We start from the raw sequence: 16,684 nt of genomic DNA, 5'->3' as shown, positions 1-16,684 counted from the left end.
TTATCGTGTTATTGGGGGGGGGGGCCTTTTATAAGCTCCCGCTATTACGAGTCTCACATCACACGACTCAAGCAAAAACATGTAGTTCCCCATATGTGTTCATTTCAGCTAGTGGTTAATATTATTCTTTTTGAATAATCATTATTGTTTTTGTAAAAACGAAAAAATTAATGAGCTGGCTGGGGACAATTTGCATTTACAACAAAACTTAAAATAGACCAGTTTAGGTTTTTCCCCCGCTGGAAAACGAACACCCAAAACTAACAAAACACTTTTTTACCGCCAAAAAGCGCGATGCATTCACCCACGTGATCTTAATCTGTCAATCAATCACAGACGTGCTACTGTACGCATGCGTGGAAGCCTTTGTTTTCCTTTTCATTTAGTGACGTGCGTAAAATCGGACAAAAGGTGAATGCGCGATATAAAGCCAGAGCATAACGCGCACGCGCACACACCTTATCTCTTTAGCCTCAGAAAATAACAGCAAGGGGGGAAGCAGCATCATCATTTCTGAACTCAAAAATGGCAGGCCGTGACAGAACAGACGTAAGTATTTTCCTTAAAATTTTACCGAATGTTGCTTTTTAATTCTCTTAAAATTGCCAAGACACCCTTTAGTATGATATCAGCATTAGAAATGTTAAATAAAAAAATGTTATACTTCAGCCTTTTATGTGATTTTTTAGTGTTTCTTCAGAGGTGTTCGTCATAAAAAAGGACGCTGTGCGGTGCGCTAGAAATTACAAAGAAAGGAAAGCGTGGTTTTTGTTGGGGCGATGCGTGATTGTAAATGGCAACGCGTGGTTGCTTTCCTACTTCAAATTCCACCAAATTATTGTGCCACCGAATTATTTTGCTTCTATAATACAGTCAGAATATTTAGAATTGTAACTGGTGTGTTCAACTCGACTGAGAAATTTAAAAATACACGTCAAATAACTGAATATTTGAGTGAAATTTGGGGCATCGTCACGTGATGTATAGATTTTTGTATGAAAAAGGGACTTTAAATTTTGCCAGTGGACAGGAGGTGTATTTGCCTTTTATTTAGCTCAGCAGGTAAGTCAAAATTATCAAAAAGCAGCCTCTCTTTGATTTTCAATGACTTCATGTGTCGTTAAAATCAAATTGTTTCACTCAGGCAAATGAAATAATCAACAGGAATGAGAATGTTTTTGTAGTCGATGTCATGGCATCCATTGAAATGCCTACAAAAGAAAAAAACTATTAATTTTTTTCCCCAGACATTTTTTAATACAGATGCTTCTCTCTTGTATTCAATACAGTAAACAAAGAAAATGTTCTTTTTTTAATTAGGCCTTGGCCTAGGCCAAATAAAAAAATACCAGTTGAATGTCCGGATTTTTCCTAAGAGGAGGATTAGGGGCTTTTAGTTTATACATATTTTTTATGAAGATGGCCGCCAAGTCAAAATGCCATGGTGATGGAGGATGCAAAAAACGAAAACTCAAAAAAAAAAAAAAAGGTATGCACCCTAAAAAAGGATCAACTGGGGTCCTACTTAAAGCCGACCACGCCGACAACAAGGCCAGGAGCGCCGACAACATGCCGACAACAGGTTTCAAATACCTTAAAAACAGCAAATAAACCAAAGACAAATTGGAACTATGTGTGCTTTATAATAAAAACAGAAATGTAATGGAAAACTTCAAGAAAAGTGAATTTTTAACCAGAAAAAATCTAAACTTACACAGAAACCTTAAAAACCGAGTTTGGACCAGTCCATTATGATGCAGGTAGATTTTGTGCTTACCAACAACAGAGGGCGGGCGGGCGTCATGTAAAGACCCGCTCTGCAGATGTTAGTTAGATCCCTCTGCTCTGTTTCATACAACACAGCCGAGTACAGGGTGTATTTATAACAAGAATCCCCAAGTCTGTTCGGTTCTTTGAGCTTGAGGCGACATTGCTTTTACCAATGTGCAATAGTGTAATTTTTCTACCTTAGAAAAGGAATAAATATAACTTTATAAAATGAATAAATGTTAGGATGGTAAGGTTAAAACAGATTATTTTTGATAACAGGAAAAGATGCGGAAGTTGTTTCTTGGTGGTCTCCACCGGGACACAACAGACGATGACATAAAGAACCACTTCTGCAAGTTCGGCAAAGTTGTCGACCAAGTGGTCATCACTAAAAAGACAGGAGAGTCTAAAGGTTTTGGCTTTGTCACAATGTCATCAGTTGAAGATACAGAGAATGTCCTAGCCAACAACGACGGTGGAAGACAAGACATGTTTGGCAACAGCGTTGAAGTCAAAAGAGCAGTTCCAAGAGAGGTATAATGATAATGATAAAAATAAACATTTAGACACTGAATTTAGGTGGGTGTGGTCGTTTAAATACAACCTGCCAACATTTTCTCTTGAAGCAAGATTAATAAAGGCTGCTTGATTTTGACTAAAATTGCAAAGCCTGTCCCTTCTTTTCTCCAAACTTACAATTTTCCAAAGAGACCTGTAAGCATTTGCACCACTTTGGCTGCCATGTATTTAATATTGTGCACTTAATTAGGCTTAAAAATGGTTGCAAGCTACACCGCTCCCATGCTTAGGGTGGCATCATGCAGCATCACAAAATGTGGCCAGTAGCCTAGTGGTTAGCATTATCTGTACATTGAGATTCCCTTAAGCACCAACGTCCTATTGTATTGATGTGGTGCATCTTTCTTGCTTAGAGCATTGGTAGGGTTTAGAAACTGAAAGAGAATTGACTTAAATACATCTATTAGTAAAAAGTCTTGAGTTCAAATATTTGCAGCTGGGTTTCACGATTTGTCTCTCATGAGACAAATACTAAGATATGTTTTTGGCAAAGTGTTTCATTTTAAAGCAGAAAGGTAATTCACTGGTTCAGAGCAAAAAGGATTTTAAAGCCCTAGAAAGACCCAGTCTGCTCAGAGCGGAAGGAAATTATTCACCATTCCAAGTATAGGTAAAGTCCTTTCCGCACTCAGCAGACTCATGGTCATGAGCTCATAAACCGATTCTCACACAGTTGATTTAATTGGTGCAATGATTGTGGAGGTGGCAGTTGGAGAAAGGTCATACGTTGATTTGTGGACTTGTTACAATTATTCTAAATGATTTAACTTTCTCATTCAGTCATCACAAGGCGGATTTGGCGGTGATGGTGGTGGTGGTGGAAGGAGGGTGAGTAAGATTGCAACTCATTGACCTTCCCTTTGTACATTCTTGTTTTGGCTTTGAGAGGATGTACCTCAAATTTATGCAAATCACCTGCCACAATGTCATATTGCATGTGCTTTGCCGTAACATGTTCCACGTTATGTATCCTCCCTTCCGCCATTCTGCCTGTTTCCTCCCCCTGAGAAATGGATAAGAACTTGTATTGAGTAACTGTGTTTTGAAGAAAACATAAACAGTTAGGCCGTGTCCAAAACTGGGACTTCAGCTACAGCTACGGCTAGATCATCGCGTCTGCCAGTGTTGGAGAATAGGAAGACGCGCGCAACAAGCCTTAGCTGTAAAAACCGAAGTCGCTGTTTCAAATGCTGCCTTACATGTACGTGTTCATTGTTCTGTCAGAACTTGTATTGAGTAAGCGCGTTTTTCTTTACTCAGGACGGTGCTGGCGGCAGAGCTGTTAAGAAGATGTACATCGGAAACCTTCCCCCACAAATGACAGAGGATGATTTGCATGACTTCTTTGGGAACCACGGCACAGTCACCAGCGTCAAGATCCCTATGTCCAGGGACACTGGAGAGAGACAGAAGTTTGCCTTCGTCGAGCTAGAAGAGACGAAAGCTGTGGATGACCTTGTCTGTAAGTGTTGTTTTCGCGAAGTTTTGTTATGAGACGATGGTTGAGTCTAACATGAACTTCAATCATTTAAGTCATGGCCTCCAGTCTCCTGGTCTTTATCTTGTTGCTCCTTTAAAAGTTTTCCCTTGACTTCAAAGGTTTTCGAAGGCAGTTCTCTTCGCAAGATTGCAATACAAACAAAAAATGTCCTCAATTAAGTGCCCCTTACCAGAGGAAAAATTGATGTGCCCCTTCAGGATCACAATTCAAAGCCTTAATAATATGAGGCTTTTGACGAAATCAAGAAAAACACACATCTTCACCAAAATCGCTATTTACCGATATTGCATTATCGTAACTGTTCAAGATCTGGTATCTGGGTTTTCGATTCTATCGTGATATTGCCTAAACTTATTGTGAACTTTTCATTTCCTTCTCCAGCACAAGGTGACCATGAGTACAACGGGCAGAAGTTCTACGTAAAGAAGGCCATGCCACAAGGAGACAGAGAGCGTCGTGGTGGCGGCGGCGGTGGTGGTGGTGGTGGTAGATACGGTGGTGGTGGATTCGGCAGCCGTGGTGGTGGCTATGGAGGAGGAGGCGGTGGATATAATGGTGGTGGTGGAGGAGGCTACAGACAGGGAGGAAGCAGCAGAGGAGGCGGGGGAGGTGAGACTTCAGGCATGATATAATATTCCTTCTTCAATCTTCAGATTGTATTCCCCTGATTAAAAAAAACCCCAACAAAACTGTTGCTAAGTAGCCCGGGCCTGGGATCACATGGAGGCCATGACCTTCATTGCCCCTGATTTTGGCCTTGGTGTCTCCTCAGAAGTTCCACATTTGCCTTGCCCTTTCAAAGATGAAACTCCAGGCCTGTTAGTCTTAACAAAATTCTATAAAAATTGATACATGTACTCAGGGATAAGACATTTACACTTCTATCTGAATTCGGACTTTTCTGAGTGATGGTGATAATCAGACGTAACTACGATGAGTATTGGCTGTTTGTAACTAGTACTATAGTTAAACAAATATTTCCAGAAACGCCTAAATAAATTTTGGGTTTACTTACCTCGTTATGTAATTTAAATACTAATTTCTCAAGTCAAATTAAATTCGGCTAACTATTTCTGTTCCACACCTTGTATCAAAGCTACTAAAACACATAGAACAATCGCTGGGTGGACCTTCTTAAAGTGTTGCCTCCAGGCTGCTTCAGTTCATTGTGTTCATCTTGTCGCTTCATTAATTATTTCTTTTCCCCCTGGTCTGTAGGTTACAACAGATATGGCAGTGGTGGTGGAGGAGGCAGCTACTCTGGTAGTAGCTACGGAAGCGGTGGCGGTGGTGCTTCATCGTACAATGACTCTTATAGTTCAGGAGGTGGTAGTAGCTATGACAGCTTAGGATCTAGTTATGGACAGAGCAGCTCCGGCTATGGACCAATGAAAAGTGGCGGCGGTGGTGGTGGTCAGTACTCCTCGTATGGTATTAAAACCGTTTTGATATTTTTTAGTGTGTCAGTACTCCTAAGGTATGGTTTAGGAGTATCTTAAAGAGACTGGACACTATTGGTAATTGTCAAAGACTAGTCTTCTCACTTGGTGTATCTCAACATATGCACAGATAATTAACGTGTTAAAATTTGAACTCAATTGGCCGTCGAAGTGGCGAGACATTTAATGGAACAAAAAATACCCTTGTACACAAGTTGTGTGCTTTCAGATGCTTGATTTTGGGACCTCAAAATGTAATTCTGAGGTCTCAAAATAATATTCATGGAAAATTACTTCTTTCTCGAAAACTACGATACTACAACAGCTCTCCAGTGCTTGTTAACAAGTTGGTTTTTATGCTAACAATTATTTTGAGAACTTACCAATAGTGCCAGTGCCTTTAACAATTCTTGAAAGTGACAAGGTTGTCAAGGACTAATTTTGTTGTGTCTGTTTTCTTTCATTTTGTTCTTTTTTTGTTTTACTGCGCTTTGAACACCTTCGTGTTTTGATTGGCAGCATATTGTGGCGAAGCACCTTTTTAAACCGTGATATGGTGCTATGTAAAAGGTGTAGATCTCATAATTCAAACATAGTCCCACATACCTTGCAGAAACAAAACTATGCTAAAGGTCCTTGAGCATCACTGAGTTATGGATATGCACACTAAAAAAGAAGCTACTATTATTATTATGAATATGAATATTAAAGGAACACATTGCCTTGGATCGGTTGAGTTAGTCTTTGAAAAGTGTTTGGAACCATTTGTTATGAAATGCATATGGTTAGAAAAAGTATTTAAAAGTAGAATATAATGATCCACGCAGACATGATTCGAAATTGTACGGTTTTCCTTTTGCGTCGGGAAGAAACATGGTTAGCCATTTTGTGGAGTCAAAATTTTCACTCCTTAAAAGTGTGTTCCTTAAACACCCATGAGGGTGGAGTGCATTACAAGTGTTTATTATTATCTTTGTTATTATTTCTTTCAGGTTCTGGGGGTTACAGCAGTGGTGGTGGTGGCAGCGGTGGATACTCTAATGGCAATAATTCGTACTCGTCGTCTACAAGGACAAACTATGGCAGTGGTGGTGGTAGTGGTGGATACAACAGTGGAGGCAGTGGTGGTGGATACAGTGGAAGCAGTGGGGGAGGAGGATACAGCAGGGGTGCTCCGTACTAGTAAAGTCAACAATGAGCTGGCTGATGTAAGGTAAGTCAACTGAGGGCGCTTAACTCATTTTGTTGGGACCATTTTCTTTTATCCTCGCTTTGTTTCCCGTACTTAGTGGGATAAGATTTATGATTCGTATCAAGGGTTCATTGAAATCGGCTTTTCATTTCGTTATTAAATGGTCAGGTATACATCCAGAACTTTCCATTATTCCAACTTTTGCCAATCTGCGACTGTCGGTTGACTTCGGAACATGTGGCCATCCTAGAATTGAAAGGATTCTGAGAACTCGGCTATCAACGCATTCGTGACTCACACAGACTTTGAGGAGGATGTGAATGCCATTGAACAATTTGGATTAGGTTTTGTTCACAAATCCAGATAGGACTATTTTTGCGAAATCCCTACCGGGATATTCCGACAGGGGTTACGATTCTGCATTTGCCAGTCATGTTCTATGAGGCAATTGCTAACAACGAATATCTTTTAAAAAGTAGGGCTTTTAAAACAAGATTAACACCAAGTAGAAAACATACCAATTCAGCGTTCTATGGCTAAACTTTTTTTTAAATTTGGTTCAGAGAACCCTGCTGACTTTAGACTTCTTGTTACAAAAAGATGGAAATTTGGAAACTTTCATTCATACAAATGTGTAATGTATTGAACAGGTTTTATTTATTTCCTTAACTTCTTTTCCGTGTTTAGAACTTTGTTATTTGGATAAACCCTACGGCTAAAGAAATTAAATTATATTATAGAGCCTCAAATTGCTTCTTTATTTGTAGCTTGCAGTGATTTTCACAAGTGAATGTTTTTAGTCTTGCAATAAGCTTGTGTGTTGGAATAACAGAATCTAGAAAGAACTCGTAGTAGCTCAATCTTTAGGGAAGATTCAGTAATAAGAAAACTACTTAACCAAGCAATCAGCGTTATTCATAATCACGATTGGATCACAGAGCATTTCTGCTAGGACATGTTTGTGACAAAATGCAAAGCTGTCAAATTTCTTATGCACAGAAAAACGCAAAAGCAGACTTGTGCTTTAAGAACCTTCTAGGAAAGCGCCTTTTGAGAGAGGCTATTGGGGTTCTCACTTTTATGACTGAGTAAGCGAAGCCTTTTAGGTTTTGACAACTTTTGTGAAACTGCAGGAGTCAGACATCCTCCTAAACAGCTAACATTTCCGAAGCAGTGCGCCTATCACTTATGACTATCACGCCATTGTTGTTATTATGTGACCATGTTGCAGTTCTTTAAGGAAAATGTCTTTGCCCTTCTTATTCAGTACAATGCACAGCAGGAGTGTCTTGAGTCTCGTCCATCTAGGCTGCCTTTGATCTCTAGACCTGTAACCCAAAAGACTAAGTTGCCTGAAGGATGGTTAGTCATAGTGACCCCAAGGATCTAAGTGAGACTTTAAGGAAGTTGGAAGTAAACCAACTCAAGGAATCGACTATCCAGACTGCGTTTATCCTTGGATGAACGCTCGACATGTTGTAAATAAAAACCAGACCCAATACTTAACAATAAGGGCTGGCCCTCTATAACCAGTTCCATCTTAACCCCCCTGTTTTATGAAAGACATTTACTTGAGTTTTAAAATACTTCACCAACTTTTTGGGGCAATGACCAATGATGAGAGCTCAAACCAACCATGTAAAAAGCTCGAGGGTTTGAGAGTAAGAATCTGTTGGAATTTAGTTCAGCTTTGCTTTGAACCTTTTGAGCACATAAATTAATAAGATGTCTGTTAAAACAGAGACTTTCATCAGGTTGAAATTTATTTTTTCTAAAACCTTAAAATTAAACTTTCCATTTGAAACCATTTTTGTTCATTACTGAAAAAGAAACGAGAAAGGAAAGGGAAAACAAATTGAATGTCTTTGTCATTTGCAAATTGCCCTTTGTTGTATTGCTATTTTACGTCTTGTATAGTTACTAAGATTCATATACTGTTACATTTTCTGAGCTTCTATTAGGTCTGTTAATCTGGTACCGATATTGGCAATTCAAACATCTCTAGTCTACAGTTGAACGTGTTCTCCAGGAGGATTCTCAAACTAAAATCACTGAATAGACAAAAAGCAAAAAGGGGTTTCGTCATCTGGTCCCCTTAACCAGATTGTTGTTACACAGATCTTGTAACAAATTGTCGAACACACTCTTGCCTTTAGGATGCGATAAATGTAGCCGGATTTAAGTCTGAAAATTTCACTCTAAACCACTTGGATCATCGAGCGATAATTAGATCTCATCTTTTGATAATGATCAGCTTGTGCCATTGCATTGATACCAGTTTATGAGTCCTAGGTTTTTGTATAATAATTACGCACCGATGTTTTTTTTGTGGACAGTGCTAGGAGTGCCTCGAAGCAAAAATACAAATCCTGAGTCAATATTTTATGAAATGTCCATCAGTGTAGTTTTTGGGGGAGTTGAGTCTTTATACCTATAGATAAATGTAAAATGATATTGCATAAGGGAATGGTTTAATTCTTAAGTCTGAAGTTCTTTTTCACTATTTTGGGGTTAGGTTGCCTCTATGTTGCCAATGGAAATAACAAATCAACATTTATGAATACATCACAATTTATCTGCTTGCACATGCGGAGGATTTTGGGGCACACTCGGCTTTTATTTGTACTAGACCAAAAAAACAACATGACAAATTTTAAAGAAAAACAACCTTTGCACCTTGCAATATTTACACACTGGTATTGAAACTCTATTGAGATTGTCTAAATCTATGAATTAAGTGTACAATTTTAACAGTTAAATGGATTCAAGTCATTAGTTTTCAACAGTAAAATGTTCAATATCTGAAGAAAAATAAACCTTTCATTTTTCTTTGCATTCTGCAGTTTTTTAAAGGGTGGAATATTGAATTACAGAATTGGAGATTCACAAACACAAACGTTTTGAAAAAACTTACAGGTTTATGCAGCATAATTTTCTCTCACAGACTTAAAAGCTATGTGTGTCTAAAAAGCCAATGGAATGACATGTTTGAAATTGATTATTTTGTATCTTTTTGCCGCACTCAAAAGAAGTATTTTTTAAGCATTTTAATCAAGATCTTTGTTATTAATTTTACTGTTTAAAAATCCTTATTTGTAATCTAGTATTCTTCGTTTTATACATGTATGGTTTAATGACTAGACTTGTCTTATAAGTGTATTGCTGTTTGGTATTTAGAGTCGAATAAACTTTGTAATTGTCAAGAACGACCACAATTACAAAACCAGTTCCTAATTAACAAATCTAGAATGGTATAGTAGACTCATTGTGCTTTGTAGGGCAGAGTTGGAATTGAAGTGTATGCAGTAAAAGTATACACTGCAGATAAGATGCTTTTTTATAAAAATCTGTACAGACAAAATTATGAAATAACTTCATTCGTCTTGACCAAAGCTCAGCTGGCATTTATTTTCCTGAAGGAAATTGATTCCGAAATAAATATCTAGGCCTTAAAAATTCACTTTGAAATATGCAGTAAAAGGTGACACCATTTTGTGAAAATCTGTACCAACAAAATCAACGAAATTTCTTGAATTGTCTAGCATACTTTCTCCGAGCCATAACTAATGGGTGGCAACCCCTTGAAGAAAGTCATCTTTGATTCTTTTGCCGGCCTGGAATTTCATTTGTGAAAGGGCAATGTCATTTGAAAAAAAGGTGGGAAGGTTTCACAGGGACAGCGAGTCCAAGACTGGGGCAGCAGAGGCCATGGTCTCTCAGTTGCCTTAATTTAATTCCAGCTTTGCTTTAAGAAATCGTAGCTCAATTAAGTGCAGTTCTTTGTAAGGGAAATATTTTGAAGAGAGATCAGCTAATCAAAGAAAGGGAAAAAGGGAGGGAGGCGTGAGCTGAAACAGGTGGGCATTTTGCTGCCGATTGATTGGTGGAAGTGAGTTGTATCTACTTCATTTCCGGTTAAGGTCAAGATGACAGTATAACACCAGGTTCAAAATTAATAGGTAATACATGTACATTGTATATACACATGTACCTTGTGCCTTGAGGGAAATGGTACCTGCACATCATCTCTAGAAAAATACCTTTTCGGGTACATGTACATTTTTTATTAGGAAGTTCACACAGGAGTCTGGAAAATATCTCCAAGGAAAAGATGGCTCATTTGAGTGCTTGTATTTAGTGCATAATGTCCTTATTAAGTTTATGAGCATGGTTTTGCGACAAGGCCTTGTAATTAATTCTAATAGCCCATAGTATGCTCAAGTGCTTCCATGAAAACGTACCACCAAAGAGAAACTGAGTATATACCAAGATGGATGCCATGCTCGAGTTCATTTTGATTGTTGTGAACGGCAGTACTTCTAAATAAGCGTGCCATGATGGTTGTCAGTTTTGCTTGGACTCTGATTTTAACACACAATCCTTTTGTGCACCAGCCATCACTTTGCGACATGCATGGGCTATTAAGGGAATACAATCTAAAATCCAGTAGACAATTTCTTTTAAAAGTTGAAACTCGCGTAATGCATATTTTCGAAGATCCAGAGACTGCTATTCAAATTATTTAATAAGTTTATCCAAGTCCTTGAATAAAACGTTCTCCTGAACAGTGGTCCGTGGGCAAAGTACCAGTTAAGACACCAGAGTACCAGTCAAAAATCACTTCAGTTGGTGTGGCTTTTATCGACCACTGAAAAGCTTATGGTCGGTAACATAAAACAAGTTAAGGGTAAACTCTGTTAGATATGCTCAAAAACATCGATGTTGGTCTTGAGGATTTATTTCATATGGTTTTTTCGACCGGTCACTTTGAACTTAAACAACTTTAACTACCCTGTTACTCAACAGTACTTCAGAATAAGCTGCTACACTTAAGAACCAGGCATGATATTCTTCATACTTAAAGTTCGTTTTACGATATTTTAGCCCTTTGTAAAACTCTTGTTTTTACAACTGGAAAGAATTTTAGATACCTTCGACCAAATATGATTCCTGAAGAATGTATGTTAAGATTGTTTAGGCTTAGCTTAGCTTAGAAACTGATTGTAAGATGTAAAAATGGTACTCAAGGTTTTACAATTATATCCTTGTTTTGAACTTGTAACTTTTCAGACTTAAGCCTGAGGTAAGCCAACACTTTTTGAGATCTCGTTCTGTGTATTAATAATTTTAAGGGTAATCGTCCAATCAGGAGTCAGTTACTTTCAATGCTATCAAGAGTTGGTTATTTTCAATCCTGACGAATCAAGTCGCTCGATATAGCTTTGTAAGGGAGGGACGTCCTCTCTCTTCATGTCACTCACTTAGCTTTTTAGCACTGTTGGGTTTTTATTTAAAAACACTGGATTCTTCACTTGATGCTGAAGATAAAACCAGGTGCAACACGTTTTCAATTCAATTATGGGAAACACATTTTTTGGGTAGTTCAGCTTGTTTCCAGCTCCAGGGAAATAATTTGTTTTTGTAATTTTGTAAAAGAACAAACAAACACACTTTGCAACCTCAGTTGACCTAAGATTTTTTTCCTGGGCTACTTTTTTTAAAGAAAGCCTGCAATTTTGAAAAACGCATGTTTAAGTTGCTACATTTGGTGCATTGACACTGTCAGTGTTTTAATGCCATGTTAGTGGTAATTTTAGTCTTAAATTTGTTCGAAGACTTCCTTGGAATTTTTATTTGAAGGAAAAGACATTAGCTACCAAGACAAAAGAGGCAACATTTGACAGCCTTTTCATTAGGGTCTGCATTTAGAGTCCTATAACTGGTTTCCAACATTATGCTATATTGAAAATAAGCAACATCTCCACATTTTCAAAAAAAAAATTGTTGAAAAAGTCAATAATTTGTATTTTTGCTGATAATAACAAGATCATAACATACATTATATTTTTATTTTCAAGGAGCTTCAGTGAAGAGATGATTGAAAAGTAAGATGAATAATGAAATGGTAAAGAAGAGGATCCTCCACCTTGAAGCTGATCAGCAAGGTAATTTCAAATAATCAAACGATGTGGAAATGTGTTATGAAACGCCCCGACACCCTAATGTTCTGAAACCCCTAAGGTGTTTTCCTTGTCCTAATCCTTGAGTGAAACGTCACCAGAAGGTTTTCAGAACATTTTAACAGGTCCCAATTTCATAAAGCACAAGTCTCTGTCTAAGCAGCCTATGCAAGCTGGCATATCCGTCGTTCAGAGTCCGTAGGATGTAGGCATCATCCACTAGGAGCCTGGCTGGCAGAGCAGACTGCACTACCTTCTCAACTTATTACAAAGCAAGCATTAGTACAAGTGTCAAGTGATCACTTCCTATCGATCCCACACTCTGCTGCTGACAACACCAGAGTTTGGCCTGTTGAACTGGACCGCTTGGTCACCACCCTACATTTGGATGATGAAAAAAGGCTCAGATAGCAGGATAAAGTTATATTAACCCATGACATTTTATTGCAGTGGTCTAAATCTTGGGTTCTACAGCAATTTCTCAAGACGCTGTCAAAGATCATTGATGTTGCAAAGAAGGTAAGCTTGAAAGTTTTTATAAAAGTGTCAGGAATTAAGCTGCCCTCACTGTAAGCAGCTTAACAATACGGCACACAGAAGTGACAGAATGCTGGGCCCAATTTCATAGAGCTGCTCAAGCACAAAATTTTGCTCAAGCCAAAAAAACCTTGCTTAGTAAAATCAGATTGCCGTCCAAGACTCCACTCAATTGTTATGCCAAGCAAACAACAGCTAAATACCAGTCACAAGCAATGTATATTACATGAAATTTTGGCCAGTAACATGAATAAAACAAGCGAGCTATTTTTGTGCTTATGCAAATTTTTTGCTTAAGCAGCTCTATGAAATTGGCCCCGGGAAGTGATACAAGTATTAATATTGAGAGCGCCCTCATCCGCGTTAAATATGTGGCAGATTACTGTGATTTGTAGACATGTTGCCCCACATCTGGTTGTAAAAAAAGCAGAGTAGATAAAATATTTGTTTAATAAAATATACTGGTAGTCTGACTAGTGTCGGTTGTTTTGTTCATTGGTAAACAAATTGAGTCTTAAACAAGGAGCTTAAATACAATAGACACGATTGGTAATTGTCAAAGACCAGTCTTCTCACTTAATGTATCTCAACATATGCATAAAATAACAAACCTGTGAACATTTTAGCACAAGCGATCATCGAAGTTGGAAAAACACCCTTGTCACACAAAGTTGTGTGCTTTCAGATGCTTGATTTCGAGACCTCAAATTCTAAATCTGAGGTCTGGAAATCAAATTCGTGGAAAATTACTTCTTTCTCAAAACTGTTACTTCAGAGGCTAGGGAGCCGTTTCTGACAATGTTTTATACTATCAACAGCTCCCCATTCCTCAAAACCAAGTAGGTTTTTATGCTAATAATTATTTTGAGTATTTTCCCTGCACCTTAAAAGGGCCATGTCATCATCATCATCATTTTTATGTCGTTTTTGTCATTCTTTTTATGTTTTACCTCCACCGGATGTTGCCTCCATTTGTACCTTAATGTTGTCAGCCGATGTTACTTTCCAATTAAATCTTATTCTTGTTGATTTAATTTCTCTGCAGCCTTTCAACATGTTAAAAGAACTGACACTCCAAACAGGAGACTCAAGTCGATGATTCATCAGATCCACTATGCTCATGCTTTCCGAGTTCAGGTTTATATTACAATATTATATTATACTTGCCATCATCCATAAGACTCCTTGCACATGATACCGCAACGGCTTAAACAGCACCCTCTCAGGAAGCAGTACCATTAAATTAAACGTGTGATCGTTGGGTGTTGCCACTGTGTGATCTCACTGATAAGCTGTTATGTAAGGGGTCTGTTATGAGAAGATACAACTCGGGTTTAAAACGCAATTATTAAAAAAATATTTTTTTAAAAGGCATTCTGCTGACATACTTTTTTACTGTGCAATTTTTAACATTTGTAACTTTCGATCATAAATTTGTTGAGGATTGAAACTGATGCTATCCTGACTTGTTGCTTTTGGCCATTATGTACAAGTTGATGATGCAGCCACTGGCATCATTTCTCTTTAACAAACCACTGTTGTACCTTCTCCATGCTTACTGGTTAATCATGGGTTAATGTTCAGTTTAAAAAATCATGCTGGTAATGTGTTTGGTTGTGTTGGGAGTTATGATAATCTTTAGTTTTTAATAACTTAACAGTTTATAATTCCATTTTAACTTGTCATTATTAAACTCATTACTATCTGTCTTTTTTTTGGTTATTATTTCATTTGATTTTTGTGCAAAACAGTTTGTTTACAACATTCATATATGAAGGTACAATTTTGTTTGTTTTTGTTGGCATACATTCAATCTCCTGGCTCGTGTCTTCCAGGTTAAACAGTCATTTGTCACTAAAAAAGCACTTCAGTTGAAACTGTCTTGTTCCATAACCAGAATAACAAAACATTATAAGTCTGGTTTTAATTTCAGTCATAATTTTTATTCTTACGCGCATGCACAGTTTGTCCATTATCTTCGCTAACATAAAACACAATGTCCACAGATTTACATAAACTTAAAGGAATTGTTGCCTTGGATCGGTCGAGTTGGTCTTTGAAAAGCGTTTTGTGACCGTTTGTTATGAAATGCATATGGTTGAAAAGATGATGTAAAAGTTGAATACAATGATCTACACAAATATGCCTCGAAATTGCGTGGTTTTCTTTTTACCTTGCCGACTAATGAGGTCGGCCATTTATGGGAGTCAAAATTTTGACTCCCATAAATGGCCGACCGTGATAGTTCGCGACGTAAAAAGAAAACCATGCAATTTTGAGTGTGGATCATTATATTCTACTTTTAAAACATCTTTCTAACCATACATTTCATAACAAACGGTTTCAAACGCTTTTTATGGACCAACTCGTCCGATCCAAGGCAACGTTGTTCCTTTAAACAATTTGAAGATTATGATAGTAGGAAGCTTCCCTTGAAATTTGAATTACTGAGGTGCTGTAGTTTTTGAGAAATGAGTAAAACTTTGTCTCAGTTTTAGCATGTGAAAACATATTAACCAGTTGTGCTATATTTATGGTATAATATCATAACTGGTTAATGTGATTTTACATGCTAAAATAATTTTTGTCTCAGTTGAGACAAAAATTATTTTGTGACTTGTTTTACCCATTTCTCAAAAACTACAGAACCTCAGTTAGTAATAATTTGAGGGAAGCTTTCCACTATCATTATCTTCAAACCCTGTAAGTTTAATGTAAATCTGTGGACATTTTGAAAAAGTACCCAAATCCTTTAAGTTTGTTTCACATTAAGTGTTTATTCTAAAATTTAATTTGTTCATTAGACACGACACGAGTCGACCCTCGTTATAAAAAGATTCTGCTTATAAAGAGTACATTCTAACACCACTGTCTAAAGTCCCAAAAATGTATTTGTGGCTCGTGCTTTATATGTTTCTTTGTTTTGCTATCCTCTTATGCAAAGCAACATTCCTGTTGTTAAAGATAAGACAGTAATTTATTCAGCCAATGTTAAAAAGTTAAAAACCAAAACATAGGGAATTGTTTTGCAAAATTAAGAGGTAATTTGGCCGGTCCAAGAAATCTTGTTAACGTGAGTCGACTGAACGTAATATTTTTTTAACCTTTCCCTGAATGGAACTCTTAATGTTCCTCCAATCTTGGTTACGGGTATTGAGCCCTTTTGTACCGCAAACGATAGCTCATGAACCCATTTTGACATTTATTTTTGTACAAATACAAGTTTATCAGTAGGCTCCCAGTTCACCAAGTACTAAAAATGTGCAATCTTAAAAAGATACTTTCCATTTTTCTATTGTATTGTTCCCTGATTAAAGCTACAATCATGTACATGTTTGAACATTTAAGAAAACAATACATGTACATAAGCCTGGTTCATACTTCTTGGGAATGCAATATGAATTTCGACGTAACAGGGCTGTATTTCGCAGGAGTTGAACACAAGTCGACTGATGCAGTTATTCATTCATATTGCATTCACTGGCACTGTATTCAACAGTATGTGGTGTTGAGTTTTACTCGGGAACTTTAGCTACAAATTACAGAAGTTTCAGTTTGTTCCAATATACAAGTCCACACAATCTTTTGAATCAAAATTGTGATCTCAAAACGACTAAAAAAAATAAATGCATTGTGGGAAACTGAAAGATCTGTTTTATCTGGGAGGTTTACATTTTTACGAGTTTAATATTTGTTTTAAACTGTA

General features: G+C 37.4%; 1 protein-coding gene across 3 annotated transcripts; it reads left to right on the top strand.

Annotated features, from left to right (window-relative positions):
- Window positions 1-454: 454 nt before the first annotated feature.
- LOC117301138 (heterogeneous nuclear ribonucleoprotein A3 homolog 1-like) lies at window positions 455-15,035 on the top strand. Of its 3 annotated transcripts, XR_004520262.1 has the most exons (10): window positions 455-549; window positions 2,050-2,304; window positions 3,130-3,177; window positions 3,610-3,811; window positions 4,232-4,471; window positions 5,069-5,281; window positions 6,282-6,502; window positions 12,340-12,426; window positions 12,892-12,960; window positions 14,024-15,035. XR_004520262.1 is itself a non-coding variant. In XM_033785030.1 (8 exons), exons 1-7 carry the CDS (start codon window positions 526-528, stop codon window positions 6,470-6,472), a joined length of 1,155 nt encoding a protein of 384 aa, XP_033640921.1. In that variant the 5' UTR covers window positions 455-525; the 3' UTR covers window positions 6,473-6,502; window positions 7,749-9,727. The 3 variants fall into 3 exon arrangements, 2 of the variants coding, with proteins under 2 accessions (XP_033640921.1, XP_033640920.1); XM_033785030.1 differs by lacking the exons at window positions 12,340-12,426; window positions 12,892-12,960; window positions 14,024-15,035 and adding an exon at window positions 7,749-9,727 and having other exon boundaries at window positions 5,069-5,263; XM_033785029.1 differs by lacking the exons at window positions 12,340-12,426; window positions 12,892-12,960; window positions 14,024-15,035 and adding an exon at window positions 7,749-9,727.
- Window positions 15,036-16,684: the final 1,649 nt, after the last annotated feature.

The sequence above is a fragment of the Asterias rubens genome, chromosome 16 (assembly GCF_902459465.1).
Source record: "Asterias rubens chromosome 16, eAstRub1.3, whole genome shotgun sequence".
In the NCBI taxonomy this organism is placed as follows: domain Eukaryota; kingdom Metazoa; phylum Echinodermata; class Asteroidea; order Forcipulatida; family Asteriidae; genus Asterias; species Asterias rubens.
The sequence above is the reverse complement of the archived record's forward strand: the minus strand, read 5'-3'. Positions and strand labels throughout refer to the sequence as shown.

Bases quoted from the DNA above. Each gene is read 5' to 3' on its own strand.
- LOC117301138 (XM_033785029.1), top strand. From the start codon at position 526: ATGGCAGGCCGTGACAGAACAGAC. The intron at 3,812-4,231 runs GTAAGTGTTGTT...TTCCTTCTCCAG, and splicing joins AGCTGTGGATGACCTTGTCT to CACAAGGTGACCATGAGTAC. The intron at 4,472-5,068 runs GCATGATATAAT...CCTGGTCTGTAG, and splicing joins CGGGGGAGGTGAGACTTCAG to GTTACAACAGATATGGCAGT.